We start from the raw sequence: 20282 nt of genomic DNA, 5'->3' as shown, positions 1-20282 counted from the left end.
ACTTCTCTGATCATGAAAGCTACAAGGTATGAGAACAAGAATTGGACACATGAATGTTGCCATGATAATAAAACTCCGAGTTGGACATTGCGAGACCAAGCTCGTGCTTGATCATGAATCTGTCTGTTGTTGACTGACACGGTCTAGAGATTGGATCCTATTCGATCACCCATCATCAGGACGAGTTCTTTCACAAGACAAACATAAAAGACAAGAACCATAAATAATGGAGATTAGGTAGCCCCACTGAGTGCGCCTTCAGTCGTTGGCTTTGGCTGAATCGTGGCATTGTCCTTGTCCGCTCCCTGATCTTTGCCTGCAGCTGCGCTTGCTTCAAAGCTCTGTGTGAAATCTTGAATAATGTCATCGATGTGTTCGATTCCCACCGATATGCGGATGGCATCTGGGGTCACTCCCGAGTCCAATCGTTCTTGCTCTTCGAGCTGTTCATGTGTTGTTGACCATGGGTGGATGGCAAGGGTCTTCGCGTCTCCGACACTGCAAGTCGCGTTAGTTACCATGTTATGGACGTCTCGACAGAACTATCAAAACTTACTTTGCCAAGTTGGAGATCAACTTGAATCCATCAACCACCTGTGAGCCTGCCTCTGCTCCGCCCTTTACACCAAACGACAAGACACCTCCGAAGCCGCGGGGCAGGTACTTCTTGGCCAACTGGTGGCTTGGGTGGCTTTCGAGACCAGGATACGAGACCCATGCGACTTCTGGTCGAGTCTCGAGCCATTTGGCCAGCTTCAGCGCATTCTGACCGTGTCGCTCGCCTCTCAAGCTCAGTGTCTCAAGACCAAGGATGAATTGTTGAGCATTAAAGGGTGCCAAGCATGCACCAACGTCTCGCAAGATTTCTACTCGGACTCTGATGATAAACGCTAGGGCGCCGAAAGTGTCAACAAATTTCAATCCGTGGTAGCCAGGGGAAGGATCGTTGAACTGAGGGAATCTCTTGGCGTTGGCAGCCCAGTCGAATTTACCGGAATCGACAACGACACCACCGATTGAGGTGCCATGACCACCAATCCATTTGGTTGCACTATGTACAATGATGTCTGCACCATGCTTGAAGGGTTGAGCGAAGTAGCCACCTGCGCCAAACGTGTTGTCCACGACCAAAGGAACACCCTTCTCATGGGCTACTTTGGCAATGGCTTCAAAGTCGGGAACGTTGTATCGAGGGTTGCCAATTGTCTCGACATAGACCGCCTTGGTCTTGTCATCAATGGCTGCCGCAATGTCTTTGGGATCCTCTCCATTGACGAACTTTGTGTTGATTCCCAAGCGAGGGAAGAAGACTTTGAATTGATTGTAGGTGCCACCATAGAGATTGGAGGTTGAGACGATGTTGTCGCCAGCATGAGCGAGAGCACTGATGGCGAGAAATTGAGCGGCTTGACCCGAGGAAGTGGCCACAGCCGCAACACCTCCTTCGAGAGCGGCAACTCGCTTTTCAAAAACGTCCACAGTAGGATTCATGATTCGACTGTAAATATTTCCAAACTCTTTGAGGCCAAACAGCCTCGCGCCATGGGCCGAGTCATCGAAAGTGAAGGACGTGGTTTGATAGACCGGAACAGCACGAGACTTTGTAGCAGGATCGGGAGCCTGTCCAGCATGGATCTGAAGGGTTTCAAACCTCTGCGCAGCTTCGTCTGATGCCATGATGAGCACAGTAGTTCTTCAAGGTGGAGATGGAGGTCGTTGTTCTTGATGTAGATAACCTGGGAGCTATACTGTCCGACCTTTGCCAGTTACACAATACTCAGAAAAAGGAATCGAGAGAATCTCACGAGAAGGACAAGAGGGGATCTGACAGGGGAGGACCCAGTCACTTTTTGAACTTTCCACCGCAATGATGCTCAAAAGTCAACAATCAGTTCCCCGCATCTAAGCACTTGGTCTCAAAATTGCGTGATCGAACAGCCCACCTACGCAACGCGGTCACCACATACACAATACAGCCCACCACTGCCGTACCGCACGGTCAGTCGGTGAACTTAGAGGACCCTTTTTGGAGCTAAAAATGGACCAGTGGAAGCCAAGGGGCCAACTCGTGATAATAATTGAAAATGAGGACACGGTCAGAGGGGAGAACACGAAAGGTTCAAGTTTGCTGCTGCTGTTGCTGCTGCTAGTGCTGAGGTACACCTACAGGTAGGAAGGTACCCGTGGTCACCGTCGGGCTTCAGGATAAACACGAACACGAAAATACAATAGGACACGAACTCCTTTTTTTACGAAGTAGCATTCTCGAGGAGGCTGAGTCCCACGTTCGTATCAACATTGCGAATACGTCCAAATGCGCTTCGTGTTGCCCAGAGACGGACACGAAGCAGAGAGAAGCGAGCATTGGGGCCAGAAAAAAAAAGCAACTTATAACTGCCTGATTTGTTGACAAACGCACAGAATTTCACACACCAAACTTGAAGGACAGCACCGAGGTAATGGAGCAGGTGGTGCCAGGCACAAGATTGAGAAAAGATCTGAGCTTCACAGATTCACTGCTGCCCCTCACCATCTTATCTTATCAGGGTGCATCCTCTCACCTTCGCTTCGGATCAACCTTCGGCTCCGACGTTGTTTATCCGAAGTTCGGACTCAAGGGAAGCTGCTGAGTCAGGGTTAGCGAGCTGCCTCTTTAGTCTTCATCGAGCTCCTCATCCACTAACTCAAGCACTATCTGACGGAACAATTGATCCGTTGACACACCATGACCAGACGGTGTCCACGGGTGCCGGACTAGACCGCTTTGCGAATGACGACCTGAGCCACTGAGCCTAGAGACGGTAAGTCATGATGTTGAAGCGTTCATGGGGTATTTCATCCTTCTTTCTTCGCTTTCGACCACATCCAAGCCCTATGCCTTCATCTTGATCTCAAGCCTCTCGGTCCGAGAGTCATCACCTGCCAACGAGAGCAGTCTTGATCAAGACCATGACCCTCCACGACAAGAAGGAAGCGTTCCTCAATCGAGTCATCCCATATCGAGGCAGAAAACCTTTCTTCCTCGAGGTTCGATCCTCCGAACTCTTCATTCTGATCGCTGTGTGCTGGTCCGTCTTCACTGTGCGTTGTCCGTTATCCAAATTTGTTGTATTAATCACTTACCCCCTCGGAAGGATGTTTTTCTCTATGGCATCATCGTCCCCGTTGTGCCCTTTGCACTTCAAGATCGCATTCATGTCTCGCGTCAAGATACTCAGCGCTGGGTTTCCGTGCTACTCTCCGTCTATGCCGCTGCTTTGTTGGTCGTCTCGCCTATATGCGGCTTCGTTGCCGATCGAACGACGTCACGTCGAGGTCCGTTGCTGTTAGGCTTGATCGTCCTCTTTGCATCGACGGTCATGTTTTGTCTTGGTAAGACCATCGCCATCCTAGTAGCAGCAAGGTTATTGCAGGGAGCTTCAGCTGCGGTAGTATGGACAGTTGCTTTAGCCTTGCTAGCCGACACTGTGAAACACGATGAAGTCGGCAAGGCTCTGGGTTACGTTTCGGTTGCCATGACTTTGGGGGTCCTTTTCGGTCCTATGATTGGTGGTGTTGTTTTTGAGAGGTCCGGCTACTATGAAGTCTTCGCAATCACATTCGGTGTGATTGGACTTGACATTATTCTGCGCCTCTTGCTGGTGGAGAAGAAAATTGCCGCGAGATGGTTAGAGCCCACTCCCACACCGACCCAGATTCAGTCATGTCCGTCAATCGACCAAGGCTTCGCCCCTTCCAAACTATCCGAAACCCCTTCTGCGGTCGCCGAGAAAAATACAAGTATTGCAGCTACACGGACTGCTGGAGTTCGTCGCAAGAGAAAAATCCCTTCGATATTGATCCTGCTCAAATCCCGTCGCCTCTTGGCCGCATTCTGGGGTAGCTTTGTGACCTCCGTTACCATGACTGCACTCGATACCACGATTCCTTTGTATGTAAATCAGATCTTCGGTTGGGGCTCTCTCGGTGCAGGGTTGGTCTTCCTAGCTCTCCTGGCACCCAATTTTGCTGGTCCATTGATAGGACACTGGACCGACAAGTACGGCCCTCGATGGATCTCAGCGAGCGGACTGCTATTCTCCATCCCTTTCTGGGTCCTCCTCCGCCTAGTTGACCACGACGGAATCCGCCAGCAAGTCTTGCTCTGTGGTTTGCTCCTCCTGCTAGGCATCGCCTGCGCCTTCATCATGACTCCACTACTTGCCGAATTCAGCAAAGTGTGCGATGCGAAGGAACGCCAACAACCCGATCTCTTTGCTGGAAAGTCCGTCTACGGGCAGAGTTACGGCATCTTCAACGTTGCTTGGGCGGCCGGTTCACTTGTTGGACCACTTGTGGCAGCGGCGATTGTCGACGCTGCGGGCTGGAAGACCATGACTTGGAGTATGGCTCTGTTCAGTGCGGTGGGTGTCTTACCGACTCTGCTTTATTCTGGCGGTATGATCAGCAGGAAGAGTTTGCAAAGACCCAGTCCTGATGAAACGCCTCCTTCCGAGGTTCATGGCCTGAATGATTTGACTAGTTGATTTCTGGGGACTGCGACGATAAGTAACATATATTATTGTAGATCTCGAATGAGAGTCCGCTCATTGTTACAGATTAGCAGAACCCACCCATTCATTCGGTGGAGAGGTTTGTATGATACACTACATACTGACTGATAGACGAGATCATCCACTTCAGAAACTTCCCGAAGTCGACCGACGTGCTTGGCTTTAGAATTCCATGCTCCTTCTGATGCAGCAGCTAATCTCGGGTCCCACCACTGTCCATTTCTCCATGGTCTCATTGGTGAAATAATGCACTTTCGCAACCGTCAGTCAGCGGTGACTGATTAATAGCACGAGACTGGACACCTGCGTTGGTCAAACACGTGCGAATCTAAACACACGTACAACCACAACCAATTACCCTGAGTGACAGAGGACGACATCGCGAGGAGCCGAAATGCTTGATTCCATGCCTCGGGTACTGCTACTTGTACAGTGAGTTGAGTGGAGGGGCAGAACATCCAGGATTGCCATTGCCACTGCCTCTGCATTGCATCGCAACTCGTGCCCTGCCAACCAATCGATCCCCGCACAGCCTCGCACGATGAAACAAGGCTGGCTGCCGTGGGCTGGCCACACATCAACCCAATCTCACCACTGACTGTTACTCGTACTCTCACTCAACATCCAACAACAGGATCACCTACTAATTTACTAGCCGCATCTCTCTTCAGACAAGATACAATGAAACCAACGCGCCACAAGCCACCCGACCGCCGCCGTGACCACGCCATCTCAAACGTTTGATCTCATTCTCTACAAATGCGCGTGTCTACTTGTTTCATGTTGCATGTAGCATCATGTGCGGTTTCTCGACAATGAATGGCTTCGTCTTGGTAGATGATCATGTTTTGTAGTAGATGTTCAATAGTTGCAATGGCATACCCAGGTCAGCAGTGGTGCCCTGGCTAGTATGAATACGCCCTGAGACCCTGCCAAACCTTTAAAGAGGTTCTATCTTTACCTTTTTGACTCTCTCCTTCCTCTTCGTTCTCTCCTCCTCAGCTGAAATCTGTCTTGGTGGTACATTAATCATAAAAGTTTCACTATTCATTTTTGGGTTGTTCATTCTCCGGCAAGTGTCTGAGATTCCGCCGGATTCAAACCCATTTGTTTCTGCTTGTTGTTTATCTATCTTGGTTGAATCGCGTGGGCTGGCCCACTGATTTAAATAATCTCCTTCACCTTTTCGCAATTAAGATCGCCACAACATCTCCTAGACCTTTGAGCATCCAGCGACATCGAAATCGACATCGATATCAACCCCCCCCACAAATCCACACCATGAAGTACATCAACCCGGTCTTGATCCTACGCGTCCTACAAGGCGTCCTAGCATTCATCGCGATGGCGCTAGGCGCGACCTCCGTGAACGCCTTCAACACAGCGAAACTCGACATCCCTGTGCCCGCGGCACTCGCGTTCTTCACCTTCACCGCCGTCTTCACCATGCTGCTCACCGTGCCATACACACTCATCACGCCGCGCTATTTCCCCCAGCTGGCCCATCCCATGGCGATGCTCAGCGCCGAGGCCACGACGTCGATCCTCTGGCTGGGTGGGTTCGCCGCCGTCGCGGACCTGTTGCGGAAGAACGAGATTGTCGTCGATGCCGGACGGCCTGCCGCGCGTGGGTGTGTCGCTGTGGGGGTTTTCGAGTTGTAAGATGTTTTCCATACCCTGCTCCCCCGCTTGGAGATCTGCGTTGGGTTTTCATACTGATTCTTTCCCCTCCCGTCCTGCAGCGTTCTTTTCGGTGTCCCGAGCTTCTTTGCGTTTTCGCATGTTTTCCTCGGTGGTCGCTTCTCAGGGGCAAATAAGCTTGCTGAGAAGCCTCAGCCTCAGACACATCGATCTTGGCTGGGTGCTGAAGTGGTGTGATGGACCGACATCTGCAGAGAGGAATTGGATCGTTGAGTGCCATTCGGGGCATAAAAATCGCCGAACTGGCAGCCCGCACAGGGCATCAGGAAATGGGAGTCCACTGAGCATCTGGCAAGGTTGAGGCAGATGCGAAGACTTCTTAGTACATCATTGGAATTGATATCTGAGGTAAGAACGCAAGCAGTAAGCCATCCTTGCTCGCCATGATCACTGCCTGGAGTTGAGTGAGGTCGCTAGCTGGGCTGGCAGTTGGATAACAACTCACATTGGGAAAAAGGCTCATAGAGATATGACCACCAAGATGCACTTTTAGTCCGAGATAGGATCCAAAGCATGATGTGAGCGATCTCGATAGAGATAATTCTCGTTGCAATCGTGAGAACTTCGAGAATAATGATAGACTTCATAAGCATCAATCGAGACTTTGTCGTCTCCCAGCCACTAATGCCCAGATGAACGTTATGATCACTCGGCATCTTGAGGTTCCGACTTCACTCTGCCATGAGAGTGAGAAGAAGGGGTCTCTGAAGTCTGTGCACGATCGCTCTGCAGGAGTTCCGACACGGCATGGATCTGAGAAGCACCTCGCCTCTGTCGAAAGCGTCTGAAAGCCGCAGCACGCCAGCATATCTCCCACTGTTCTTCGAGGCTACCCACCCAAAAGAACTTCTGCATCACCTCTTTAGTCTCCTCCCAGGACCTCGCTTCGGGTACTTGGTTCAATGATTTCTCAAGCACGTAGTGCGTCCGTGGGACCGCATCGATCTGGGTGTCCCACGCACTGGCAGTGACGATCGAAGACCACAGGAGACATCTCTGGAGCCAGGGACTTCGTGGGAACTGGGCGGGGTTGTCGAAGACTTCCAAGAGTGGGTGGAGAGGTCGGGCCAGTGGGATCCTGTACGACATTTCGTTGTAGACGTGTAAGCAGAATGCTAGGACGGCACGTACGATCTGTCCTTCGGTGGACGTTAGAGGGAGAACGGATAGACATTGGAGATCGTAAATAGCTCGTTGCATCGTCAGTTCCGGTTGAGAGTCGTCGGATTTTTGACTTGGAGACAATGACATCCATGTAACTAATTCGGTCAGTTTTACCAAGAAGCTGATGAGCTCGATCGCAATACTGCCGCTCAGAGCGACCTCCGAAAAGCCTTCTGGCAGCTTGGAGACGATTTCACAAAGATCGGGCGGGAATGGATGACCAGGGTATGTTAGTGTACTGATCCTATGTCCAGGCTCATTGACTCTGGTTGCGTAACTTGGTTGGTTGGCCTGCAGAAATGATGCCAGAACACCAAACCTATTAACGTTAGCTAAGGTGGACGACAAGAGTATGAGATATCAAGATTGCCGTACGCCAGGACACGACCTCGCACGAAATGCACGATTTCGTTCTCTTCTTTGTGATTCGTCGCTTGTAGCATCTTCTCCAAAGCATGCAGATGAACCCTGAACGATACGATGTCGTTGATCATATACTATTTGGTAAGAATCAGCGGTAGTTGGTCCAAGGGGAGTCCACACTAACATTCATCGTCAAGAGTGTAGACATTGTCAATAAGACATAGGTAGAAACTCGTTGATGAGGACCACTGAGGCTACTGCGCAGGTCGCTCATGGCTTTGCCTCGATGCCGAAGCAACATTTTGTCGTTCAGAGGTTCGGAACCTCGTCTGGCTACCCAAGCTGCTCTGGACATGGCGATGGTCGCTTCGAAGAGCATTTCGTTCTGCAAAGCAAGTGGTAGGATCGTTGTGACAAGCGTATTCCTCTCACCAACAATACTGGACGCGGAAGCCTGTTGAGGTGCCCACACTTGTGTATCTGCGACATTTCATGAGATTGCATTTCGCGTGTTGTCGCACTGAACTCACAATAGTCGATCATGTACCGCACTCCACGAGAAGCCTCGGCGACGGGGTAGGACGTAAATGGGTCCACACGATATCCACTATTGATGGTAAGTAGAGGAGACGGACATCGACTGTACTCCGAATCATCGTCGCTGGTTGGGAGCTGAAGTGGGTTGCGAGATAGTAACGTGCTAGCTCGTCGTTCGCGACGTCGCATCAATTCACCTTGCCGATCGGTCATTGCTTGTCAGAGGAATATCGAAGACGACAATTCATGATGCACCGTGGCGTATGGGAAATGGATCACCATCACGACAGCCGCAAGGTGGACGCTCTCATGTTGCAAGAGATGCTGAACAATACACAACCGAATGAACGGGACAAAGCCGCCGTAAAGCCAACCTGCCTGGAGGTTATATTTACCTAGTTTGTTAAACCACCGGCTGGCCTAGTTAAATCGCTTCGCGTGGCACCCACTTGGGCACCCTATGATTGACACGAGGAACCGAAAATGGGGGCAACTCAGATGCGATAGCCGAAGCCGGGAGCGACCGATTGAACGGGCTGGAATCCATCCCCACGTCGCTTGAGGTTGGTACGAGGTTTGTCAGCCTCTCGGTTGGGTGGTGTTGTTCATTGGAAAAGCCAGAATAAAAAGCTCAAGCCGCCTGAAGAAGTATCCGTTGATTTCAGGGACGGGAGGATTGTCGACCCAACAGCCTGAGGGGTAGAGTGTCATGCCTTGCCTTTCAATTCCGAGACCCAAAGTTTTGAGTTTTGAATTTGTGTACATGCCAGACGCAGCAGCGAGCCGTGCATGAAAGCATTCTTTCCCATCTACTTCCGTATTCGCAGGTTGGGTGCTTGCGGAGGATGCTTGTGAGAGTTTCCACGAATCTTGTTCGCGTATGATTAGTGATTGATTGATTGACTAGTTAGCTCAACTAACTAGGCGGTTCACTCACAGGCATTTCCGATAAAATAAGCAATCATCTGCCCGGAGCCCGCCGAGTGAGTCGTAGATAGGCACGTTAGGTATCATACCTAAGCGTTGAACTGTCAAGTTGGGGCACGAGTGATATCCATCTCATCAGGCAATTGATAGTAAACAATATACTTCCAACCTCCTGATAACAGTGGCAAATGGGCATTCATCTCGACTCTGTTGTCCTCCTTCTACTCGTAGAAAGTACAATCAGAGACGATTGAAGTCTAAACTACCTTCTTACCTTTGACAAATAGCCATCCTTTTCGGTATGGGACAAGGTCCGTCAGCGATTATTCAGCGCCCCGTTGACCCAAAGTTACAGAAAGTCGTGACCGAGTTGGTGAGACACATTGGAACACCGAATTGAATTACCCACATAGACAGTGGTGAATCAATGATCACAGATTGTATTATCAGCGAAAGATTAACTTATTCTCACTCTGGTATCGGACGCTAGGACTGACGGAGTCGGTATTATTAACGATGTAGTTCTGATGGTGCCGATATCCTCAATGAAATAGGGGGAGGGCTATTCTATTTTCCCTTTACAGTCGATCCTCCATTATATCTTCCCGTTACTTTGGCAAGGGCCAGGTGTAAGATTACTCCTACACATCGTCAGACCCAGCGATGACTCAAAGAGATCGGGATGCAGATTCAATCATCCTGGCTGTACACTCAAGCGAGACACCTCCCACGGAATAGGATGATCACAATCAAGATCGGAATGTTAGGTAGTCAGCGGCCTAGGAATCAAGTCAGTACATGCTGGCCATGAAAACGATGCTGAACTCGACTTACCTTGTCGATATTATAATCGAACTTCTCCAAAGCATTGAGACTCTCGTCCCGAGTCCATCCCATTGCCGTGAGTCGTTTGAGAATGGGGTCATCATGTTCAGTGCCGGCACTCAAGGCACGTCCAGGCTGTGGGCGTTCGAGTTTGTTGGTTGGACTCGTCGGTACCGCCGCTGGTGGAGACGCTGGTGGTGCCGGTGAAGATGGTTCAACTGCAACAGCCGGAGGAAAGGTAGCTGCAGAGGTTGCGGTTGGAGTACTCGGCGAATCGAAAGCCGAGGCTGCAGGTGCACCAGCTTGAGCACCTCCACTGCCGGTGTTCAATGGGGCAAAGAGTGCATCCCAGTCATGCGGATCGGAGGCAGGAGCTGGTTGGGACCCAAAGCTCGGAGCTGCACCGTTGGCTTTAAACGGGTCATTTGTGGCTGCCTTCGAAGAGCTGGTACCATTGGTCACCGCGTCATAAGCAGAATGCTGTGGTGCCGCTGAGGAACGTGACTGAGGTGGTGAATCAAATGACGGATCAAAGTCGGCTTGATTTCGAGCTGGGCTAAATACTTGTGCATCGTCCTCGGAGTCGTCGTCGTCATCTGCAACAGGGGCAGAACCGACACTGGCGAAAGCCGAATCGAAATCAAAAGGCGTCGTCTTGGTTGGTGGGAAAGCCGCCTCAGGTTTGGAATCTGAAGGGCTTCTGGGATGTGCTTCTGGCCCATACGAAGGGGCCTGTCCACTTCCTCCTGGTGCAGCAGTCACAATAGTCTCACCGCCTGCAGGTGGAGATGTTGGATCTTCTCTCTCAGGAAGCAAGCCTTTATATTCTCGAGGAAAGTGAGTTGGATTTTCCGATGGCACAGCATCACCATATGGTGGCGGTGACTTTTGTTGGTCAACTCCAGGTAACGAGCTTGCTGTGGAGGCTGCGGTATCCAAGTGAGGACGTGGTGGGAAAAGGTCATTCGTGCCAGTCGAGTGCTCTGCTTGCTTGCCTTGACTTGTAGATTCTGTTGGTAAATCACGTGGCGGCGACCGGGTACCGAAGTCGTCATCAAACTTCATGCGTTCATCACTGTAATCACTGTCACTGTCATCATCATCGTCAACAACCTCTTGGATGTCAGGAAACTCTTTAGCAGCAGCGCCTGGAGTACCATTAGTTGGTTGTGGTTTACCAAAATCCGCAAATGCTGAGTCAAAGTCGGCCGCTTTCTGCGAGATGGTGCGTTGATGAGCTGGCCCGCCAAAGAAATCATCGAAGTCTCGCTCAGGACCTTTTCCTTTCCCCGTGGAGTCTTGGTTGGTCTGTTCAGTTCCATTTGTGGTGGCAGCAACAACTCCAGCACCGGCCCCAAGGGCAGCGACTCCAGTACCAGCAAGGACCGTAGAGCTCGAAAGTCCCTGCGAAGGTGTCTCTGCGCGTGATCCTGATGGGAACGCACCAGGAATGTCACCAATTGGCACAGACGGTTTTCCAAAACCATCTTCCAAGGACTCCTTGGACAGCTTTCCCTCAGGTAATGTTCTTCTTACAGACTCCTGTTCTTCATCAGGGGCTGCAACTGTTGAAAATGGGTCTGGGGAGGCGCGGTGTGCTGGAGGACTGGGTGTACTGGCTGCTGGAGTCAGAGCACGTGGAGTGTCTGCAGGACTCAGTCGACTGACAGGTGGCGCAACCCTTACAGATGAACTGACAGAGTCTTCTCGTTCAAGAGGTTGGCGAAAAGGAAGCGCTGCCGAAGTGATCTGACGAGACTGTGGAGGAGCAGGTGGTTCTGCTGAGAATACACTAGGTGTTGAGGGGCTGGGAGAGTCTATACGTGGGACACCCGGTGAACCAGTAGCTGCGGGAGAATGACTTGAGAAGGACGTTTGAGGTACTGGTGCGGTAGGAGATGCGCCAAATGATGGTCCAAAGATACTATCGAAAGCACTTTGGGTGTTGACTGGTTCTGGTGAGGTGACAGGGGGTGGCGAAAAGGTGGGATCTGTTGTCTTTCGGAAGAAAGGATTTGAACTGGTTGAAGGAGCAGGGCTTGCGACAGTGGGAGGACTTTTAATCGAAGGGACGGGAACATTTCGTGCTTCTTCAAGCTCCCTCTTCGATGCTTCAACTTCTCGAGCTGACTCTTCCGCTTCCCGTGCCGCATCCTCAGCGAGTTTGTGTGCGGCAGAGATTTCCGCCTTTATTCTATCGCGCTCCGCTTCATTAGTCGCTAATTGCTTCTTGTTGATGGCCACTAAACCTTTTTGCTGTCTCGCATCCGACTTCAATTTCTCCAATTGCGGTTTAAGCTGTTCATTCTCCTGATTGGACTGTCGAATACGTTCCTTTAGTGCAGCATTTTCTCGTTGGTCGGCTTCCAATGCGGCTCGCAATTGCTGATGCTGGGTGGCAAGGTCCTGGTGAGTGCCATCGACCATAGCCATATCCGATTGCAATCTTTTCGTTTCATTCTTCGATGCCGCGAGCTGCTCTTGTAGTGCTTTGACTTCCTTGACTTCCTTCTCATATAGTGATCTTAGTTGTGCCAAGCGTCCTTCGAAAGCTCGCTTCTGAGCGGTATTTTGAGAGAGTTCTTGTTCAGTTTGCTTTCTAGTCCCCTGAAGTTCTGTCATTTGTGTTGACAGGCTCCCAATCTGGTTCGACAGATTCCCGAGTTCACTAGTTTCGTTCGTGAGCTTCGAGCTGACCTCTGGATCAGCATCTCCAAGTAAATCATCAGTCGGAAGTGATCGTTGTTGAGCAGGAGCGGGCGATCCTGTTGATTGAGGGATCATGCTTTGGCCGAACGAGCTAGAGGGGATAAAAGGCTTGAAAGTTGTAGATGTGGTCTGTGGTGACAGAGCCGAAGGTGGGTTTGCAAATGGACCTGCATCGGTACCTCCTGTAGATTGAGCCACCTGGGGAGCAACAGTTGGAGGAGGACCGAACGCATCTAGGCCGAAAAGATCATCGGCGGCTGAACGAGGCTTTGTGACCGGGGCGTTTTCAAAAGCCGGTGCAGTTGGCTGAGATGGGGGAAGAACTTGCTTCCGCATGCTTGGAGGAATCAGAGCCAGAGGTAATGTCTGTGGAAGGACGCCTCGGCCATCTTTTGTTCCTCGCTGTTGCCGAATCAAGAACATAGCCACAGCGAACTCATCCTTGTTCAATTGACCTTCTGAATTCATGTCGGCCAAATCCCAAATCTGGGCGAGCACTTCTTCGGGCAATCTCGCGTTACCAAAGAAATCCACCGCTTGTTCCCCAGTGATGAAACCCCTTCCTTGACGATCGATAGTCGCAAAGGTCGCATCAAAACGGGCTTTGTCCGCTGGAGTAACAAGCCACGATTCCCCGGTCGATTGAGCAGAGAGAGGAGTGCCGACTTGCTGTCGAGTGATTGGACTTTGGGGTCTTTGATTGAATCCCGCAAATTGAGGGGGAGGAGGCAGATTAGGAACAGCACTTGAACCGGGTCGAGAGCCACTTCCAGCTCTCGCCGGAGGTCGTCGAGTTGCAGCCTCGTATAAACCTGGCGGTAGTGTGTTTGGGACGCCACGCATCTGCCCAGACTTGTAAGACGCAAGTAAGTGCATGGCGATCACGAACTCGGTGACATCCAGTACGCCTCTACCCTGTGTGTCCGAAAGACCCCAGATTCTTCCCAGCACCTCATTTGGTAGACCGGCTCGTTCGAATATCTGTTTTGCAGTGAGACCCGACAAGAATCCATTTTCAGCACCCGACTTCTCAAATAGGGAGGAATAAGTTGCGACCTTGTCCGGGCTAAGGGCAGGCACTCGGATAGGATGACCTCCTGCTGGAGAGGGACTCGCCGGAGGTCCGGTCGATTGTTGGGCAATAGGCTGGGGAACTGCTGCTAGTTGAGGTTGCGTTTGCGGTGGTGGTTGGCTTTCGTTGGGCAAGGTATCGAAGCGAGGCAATGGGGCAGCTGTTATGCTTGTCAGTATAAATTTGAGGTTGTGTGAATGGCCTTGAAATGCGCACGTTGAACGGCAATGCTCGTTGAAGGACTTCTTCCATTCTGAGCATGACCTATGAGTCGCAGGACGACGCCAAAGCCGGCGGGAGTCAGAAAGCCTCGATTCTCGGTGTCAGCAATCTGCCAGATCTATTTACTGTGTCAATCATGGCAGCCTGCGTATTGTGGGGAAAGAGCAGCAACGAACTTGGCCGAGGACATCGGGAGGAAGCTTTGTACGCTCGAAGAACTTTACAGCGACATCGCCAGAGACAGCTCCGAACCCATCAGGGTCTGCTTCTTTCAAAAGCTGCGCGTAGGCTCGCTTCTCTTCGGCAGTGAGATTGAGGTTCGGATGGCCTGGAACAACCCCGTCAGCGTCTGTAGGAAAGCAAAAATAGTTCGAGATAAATAGGTAACGCACCTGAAGCTTGCGATCCAATGATCTCAGCCATCACCAAGGGCGGAAGTGGTAATGTTTAGATGGATGCGACCAAGACGGGAGCAGGAATGGATTGAAATTCGAGGCTGGGTAGAGAGGATGATGACATGAGAGAGGTTTCGAACCCCAGACCGGATGATGCGCGTTCAAGGCCTGTTGAGGGAGGTTTGTCAAAGGTAATGGTGAAGTTGAAGAAAGTGAGGCCAGGGAGGGTGCAGTATACGGGGCACAAGAATGAGGTTAGACGGAATAGCTGGAAGGTGTACGACTTGGAGTGGTAACTGGAGTACGCTGAATGTCAAGGTGGTCGGTAGTACCAATAATTCAATCAACCCTCAGGCTATGATGACGAAGCATCTAAGCACCCTACGAGTACGAGATACTCTGTAGCTTTACTCGAACTGAGTTGTTCCTGTCGTGGCTGGGAGCTAGGAGCTAAGACCTAGGCGGGGCCATGGTAAACCACCTGGGCAGGTCCCTAAGCCCACCTCGGTACGGAGGAGTTGTCTTCCAAGGTTACTCGTACGAAGTAGGCGGGTGCATCTATGTACCTACTCGTAGGTGGGTACCTGAAGTACCTGAGGTACTCAGGAAGTCAGGACCCCCGGTTGGAGGCACCCATCGGGTTCGCTGTACTTTGGGTATCCAGGCTAATAATGGCAAGGAATATCAGCCTCCTTACCGACGCCCGACTGGTCATATTCACGCTGGCTTCTTGGATTCAAAACGCTTCAATGATATTGAGCTAATACCCTGTTCAACTATTAACCGTCTGGATCGCGGCTCGTTGCAATGTGCAATTCTATGAACTTGAAGCTTTGTTTTCTGTCTCACAGAGAACGAGAATCAATGGCCCATTTAATTGGAAGCGTGGTCGCCCACCAGTTCAACGCTGTAGGACATTTGGGAAAGACTTGAGAACGAATCAATCAATGGCTCCAGCACTCCTTACAATGCCCTTCCAAAGAGCAAGTTACTTGCAAGCAGAAGTGCAATATCGCTTAATGCTCAATCTCAGACCCGTCGCCCTCCTCAATTGAGTCACTAGCAACCTCTTCGTAGTCTCTCTCCAGTGCTGCAAGATCTTCACGTGCTTCGGAGAACTCGCCTTCTTCCATTCCCTCACCAACATACCAGTGAACAAAAGCGCGTTTCGAGTACATCAAGTCGAACTTGTGAGACAAGGCGGACCAAGCTTCGGCAATGGCTGTGGTGTTGGAAAGCATGCAACTATCCAAAGTTAGCTTCTAATCTTCTTCTTGTGATTTTTGAAACTTACACAGCGCGGTTGACCTTGGCAAGATCTCCGTTTGGAACCATCTGAGGAGGCTGGAAGCAAATACCAATCTTGAATCCAGTAGGGCACCAGTCCACAAACTGAATGGTTCGCTTGGTCTTGAGAGTAGCAACTGCGCTATGCACATCCTTGGGAACAACGTCTCCACGGTACAACAAGCAAGTGGCCATGTATTTGCCGTTGCGGGGATCACATTTGACCATCTGGTTGTTGGGCTCAAAGCAGGACATGGAGATTTCTTGCACAGAGTTGGCCTCATGCTGAGCCTTTGCAGCCGAGATGACTGGAGCATAAGCCACGAGGGGGAAATGAATACGTGGATATGGCACCAAATTGGTCTGAAACTCGGCCAGATCGACATTGAGAGAGCCGTCGAATCGCAGAGAGGCGGTGATGGAAGAGACAACTATACAACAGTTAGTCATGTGAAATGGCCGTTTCCCGTCTTTATTCCCATACCTTGCGCGATCAAGCGATTGAGATTCTCGAAGTTGGGTCTCTCAATCCCAAGATTGCGTCGGCAAATATCATAGATTGCCTCATTGTCAACCATGAAACTGCAATCGGAGTGTTCCAGTGTGGTATGAGTGGTGAGAATCGAATTGTACGGTTCAACCACTGAGGTTGCGTTCTGTGGTGCGGGATAGACAACGAATTCGAGTTTGCACTTCTTGCCGTAGTCAACAGACAAACGTTCCATCAACAGAGCACCGAAACCAGATCCAGTGCCACCACCGAAGGAATGGAAGACAAGGAAGCCTTGGAGACCAGTGCAGTTATCAGCAACTCGTCGAACCTTGTCCAAGACCTGGTCGATCAATTCTTTGCCGACAGTGTAGTGCCCTCGAGCATAGTTGTTGGAGGCATCCTCTTTTCCGGTAATCATTTGCTCTGGGTGGAAGAGACTTCGGTATGTGCCGGTGCGGACTTCATCAACGACATTGGGCTCAAGATCGGCGTAGATGGTGCGAGGGACATATTTGCCATTGCCTTTGAAAAGGTATCAGTGAGGATCAAGCATCTGGGGTCTGATTACGGACCGGTCTCAGAGAAGAAGGTGCTGAAACCTTGGTCAGGATCGGCAGCTTTGCGTTCTTCGGTCAGGTAACCATCGGGCTGGGAATGAAATTAGTGGTAGAGCCGGTGAAAAGGTGAACCACATACTTGGATTCCGTGTTCCAAGCAGTACAGCTGTTGAACACGAGTCAATAAGAAATCCTCAGATGATGTTGTAGAAGTTTGACATACCTCCCAGCACGAGTTGGCAATCTGGCAGCCAGCCTGGCCGACTATGGACCAAAGTTAGCTTTATTGTCACGTCTTGATTGTGGGTTGACCAGGGCCCCTTGGAGGGTCCGGGCGAGGAACAAAACACGCGTAGACATACCGTTCAAACTAATGACTTCTCTCATGGCGACGAGGTTGTGGGCAACAACAAACTAGTGATGAAGTGATTGCGAAGAAAAGAAATGCGTTTGGGATAAAGAAACCTAGCAACCTCGACAAAGGTGAGTGGAACAACCAGGAGAATCGAGGAAGCGTTGTTGGTGGTGCTGGTGCAGTGGATGAGTTGTTGATTGTGGGGTGGTGCAATGGTGATAGGCGCAGTTTAGTTTGCTTTGGCTTCTGTTCCGGTGCGCGCTTTCTCTCACCGCTCTGTTGCCCCTACCATCCCACTTGGGTCAAGCGCGTTCCAAGTCGCGCCCAATTGGTAAATCACGTGTGCCTGCCGAATCAACACGTGCAGTCCTCGATGGTGAAGGATCGGCTTAACTACGGCCTTATTAAGCCTCTCTAGGGACTGCATCATGCCCGGGACACCTAGGTCCTTTAACCATCACACTTCTCCTGCCTGGGCACAAAAGACTTTCTCACGACATGTCTAGACTCACGGTTTTGGCTTTGGTGTTATGGTCCCTCCACGTCACAGCAAATGTAGAAAAAGTCATATTCACTGCTCCAGACGCGCAGCCAAAAATACAGGATGCCAGTCTTGACAACCTTTTTCTGACGACACTTTCCGAATCGTACCCCTCTGTTCGAACATATATCAATGCCAGCTTCCCAACTAATACATCTACCAAAGGAACTGAATCTTGGTTTCTACTCGATGGGCTCGTTCCTCATCGACGCTACGAAGTCAGAATATGCTGGGCAGCCACCGTACATCCTTCATCGCTTTTGCATTACTTCGATACTTGCTAACTCTGTTCCCCTTTTAGCAACCAACTTCATTTTGGCTCGACACCTATATGGTGAACACTGCATTCTCTGATGCATCTCTCATATCATCTTTGAGCACTTATTCATACTTGAGACATGATCAGTTGACTTCGAAAGATGTTCAAACCCTGAAAGATCGCCAGCACAAGCATGATCCCAACCAAGAGACGACCATTCTCTTCCTGCAGATCTTTGCTGCAGCAGATTATTTTAGTCTGAACCAGACTCTCATGGATGTTGTGCCTCCGGTGGCAATCGATCTCATATTGGATCCATATGTCTTCAATGTTCTTCCCAAGTCATTGATCCCAACTGGTCTTTACCTTGGTCTAATCGGAATTTTTGCCTGGTTTGCATCTAGCTGGATCTTGCGGCATCTGTTCTCAAACAACAGTAGTGCCATTATTCCCCCCTCCAAAAAAGTAGATTAGCGCCATCAGCCGTTCACCATGGAGAAAGGATCATTCAATTGATCAAACTCCGTCATCAGCGAAAACAAAGGAAATTCCTCAGCGTATGATGGAAGGCTAGGAATGCCAGACCCATCGGGCGACAGATAATCAGTGTCGGGGAACTGGCTTAAGTCCGGACGCTGCAGCGCTGGCAGGTTGTATTGGTTCGTCGAGTCGTCGCCGGTATTTGCCAATGCTCCAGATGTCGTCAAAACAGGCCCTCTTCCTTCAGCCGGCATTTCAAATCCCAGTTGCCATGGTAGCTGACCATCAACGTTCTCGGTCATGTCGAAATTGAACGTTCCATTATTCCCAGTAGGCTCGGTCTCTGGTATTTGATTGGGAATTTGCATGCCCATGGAAGCGGACACTCCACCATCACCATTTTTGTTGATGACATCGCCGAAAATATTGTGGATGTCTTTCCTCCTCTTCTGCATCTGGACCTGATCGCGTCTCTTGATGTGCTCGAGGGCAGCAAGACGCAAGTAGGAAGTAATACTGTACAGACGACGGGCCGACATATCGTCTTTGGCCATGATGGTCAAGATGGCCTCCGCCTGCGTCATACTGCTGAGAAGTGGAAATGACTTGTCAAAGTCACCAAAGATGGCCAGTCCAATGACCAACGCCGAGATGAAAACACTATTGGTAATCATGAACAATCGGCGTGGGACCCCTGGCGTGTGGACAAGATCAGTAGCGATCTCGATATTCCTTAGCGCGGCATCGATACATGCTTCGCTCAATGTCATGGTAACATTACTGTCAGCACCATCTCCCTGCTCTTCACGATTTTTGACTTTTGAGGACACCTTGAAGATCAAGAAGGGCCTGGTCAGTAGGATGATAGACCAGTAGTATAACCCTTTTAGATGTGCAATGCCAATCGACTGCCGCAGTGTGGGTGCAACCGCGCCAGGCTTGTGGTCCAGCGAATCAGCTTGCAGCCCCGAAGGGAGCTGCATAGTCCAGTCCCTATATTGACGTGATATGCTTTCGACCAGTTGGACAGAAACCTCACGGCGACAGTAGACCTCGTTGAGGATGCGTTCGAAGATGAAACATATCCTCAACGTGGCCGATGTATTCCGCCCATTCATTTGTATGTCTTCATAGTCGCGACTGGATCGATGCCACGAGACACTCCCACCATCCACCTCGGATGTCGCGGGTGGACGGCCCAGAGAGCCACTCATGAACAGGTCTAGCACACGCAGGCTCTTCCACACTCGTTCCCGGGCGACTCTCTCCCTCGGCTCAAATAGACTGGATATGTCGCTCCGGTGAAGACCCAGTGCGTAGGCGGCGCGGACGGCGATGCCCATCAACATGAACGCGCCGTTTCTTCGGGTGGCGGACAGCATGTAGAAGGAGATCAAGGCATATGCCTGCACAGTGAGGACGCTGGGGTCTTCGAGGAAGCTCGAAACACCGATTTCTCGGCCCCGGCTGAAATAGAATTCGGCTTGGTCGAGGTCGTTGGAGTCTCGGGTCAAGGCCCCAATCGCCATGACGAGATAGTAGATTGAGCTGTTGAAGTCTGTTTCGGCCGTTGAATCCCTGGTCCATGTGCACAGGTGATCGGTGATGTCATCAGGGTCGAATAGATCAATGATGCCGCTAGATGCGAGCAGATAGTGTTTGATCAGATCTTGAGCCTCCGCCAGTGTTGGCTTGGGGTGTTGTGCTTGCTGAGGAGTGGGAGCCTTGTGTGGTGGGATCACTTCACACATGGCATGCCTCAGGGGATCCGAAGTCAAGTGGCATTCTCCAATATCGGACTTGACTAGGCGACGAATATTCTGCACAAACGCCAGGTTGCTG

At 50.8% G+C, this 20282-nt stretch overlaps 7 protein-coding genes across 7 annotated transcripts; 3 read left to right on the top strand and 4 right to left on the bottom strand.

Moving 5' to 3' along the window:
* Positions 1–233: 233 nt before the first annotated feature.
* LTR84_010825 (uncharacterized protein) lies at positions 234–1677 on the bottom strand (the record flags this gene model as incomplete). The annotated part of the gene is made up of 2 exons (XM_064854359.1): positions 234–498; positions 557–1677. 2 exons carry the CDS (start codon positions 1675–1677, stop codon positions 234–236), a joined length of 1386 nt encoding a protein of 461 aa, XP_064709085.1.
* A 1272-nt stretch (positions 1678–2949) lies between these two features.
* Positions 2950–4526, top strand: LTR84_010824 (uncharacterized protein; the record flags this gene model as incomplete). Its single annotated transcript, XM_064854358.1, has 2 exons — positions 2950–3081; positions 3135–4526. The coding sequence occupies 2 exons, from the start codon at positions 2950–2952 to the stop codon at positions 4524–4526; spliced, it is 1524 nt and encodes a 507-aa protein (XP_064709084.1).
* A 1308-nt stretch (positions 4527–5834) lies between these two features.
* Positions 5835–6215, top strand: LTR84_010823 (uncharacterized protein; the record flags this gene model as incomplete). Its single annotated transcript, XM_064854357.1, has 1 exon — positions 5835–6215. One exon carries the CDS (start codon positions 5835–5837, stop codon positions 6213–6215), a length of 381 nt encoding a protein of 126 aa, XP_064709083.1.
* A 684-nt stretch (positions 6216–6899) lies between these two features.
* On the bottom strand, positions 6900–8531 carry LTR84_010822 (uncharacterized protein; the record flags this gene model as incomplete). The annotated part of the gene is made up of 4 exons (XM_064854356.1): positions 6900–7737; positions 7794–7915; positions 7966–8261; positions 8312–8531. The coding sequence occupies 4 exons, from the start codon at positions 8529–8531 to the stop codon at positions 6900–6902; spliced, it is 1476 nt and encodes a 491-aa protein (XP_064709082.1).
* Positions 8532–9994: 1463 nt separating this feature from the next.
* On the bottom strand, positions 9995–14496 carry LTR84_010821 (uncharacterized protein; the record flags this gene model as incomplete). Its single annotated transcript, XM_064854355.1, has 5 exons — positions 9995–10024; positions 10080–14011; positions 14068–14191; positions 14250–14401; positions 14466–14496. 5 exons carry the CDS (start codon positions 14494–14496, stop codon positions 9995–9997), a joined length of 4269 nt encoding a protein of 1422 aa, XP_064709081.1.
* A 988-nt stretch (positions 14497–15484) lies between these two features.
* On the bottom strand, positions 15485–17192 carry LTR84_010820 (uncharacterized protein; the record flags this gene model as incomplete). Its single annotated transcript, XM_064854354.1, has 7 exons — positions 15485–15713; positions 15763–16186; positions 16240–16770; positions 16821–16896; positions 16945–16971; positions 17029–17069; positions 17168–17192. 7 exons carry the CDS (start codon positions 17190–17192, stop codon positions 15485–15487), a joined length of 1353 nt encoding a protein of 450 aa, XP_064709080.1.
* Positions 17193–17658: 466 nt separating this feature from the next.
* LTR84_010819 (uncharacterized protein) lies at positions 17659–18434 on the top strand (the record flags this gene model as incomplete). Its single annotated transcript, XM_064854353.1, has 2 exons — positions 17659–17943; positions 18003–18434. The coding sequence occupies 2 exons, from the start codon at positions 17659–17661 to the stop codon at positions 18432–18434; spliced, it is 717 nt and encodes a 238-aa protein (XP_064709079.1).
* Positions 18435–20282: the final 1848 nt, after the last annotated feature.

This window comes from Exophiala bonariae, assembly GCF_035927105.1.
Source record: "Exophiala bonariae strain CCFEE 5792 chromosome Unknown scaffold_5, whole genome shotgun sequence".
NCBI lineage: Eukaryota > Fungi > Ascomycota > Eurotiomycetes > Chaetothyriales > Herpotrichiellaceae > Exophiala > Exophiala bonariae.
Note: the sequence above shows the minus strand (reverse complement) of the source record. Positions and strands in the feature narration are given on the sequence as shown.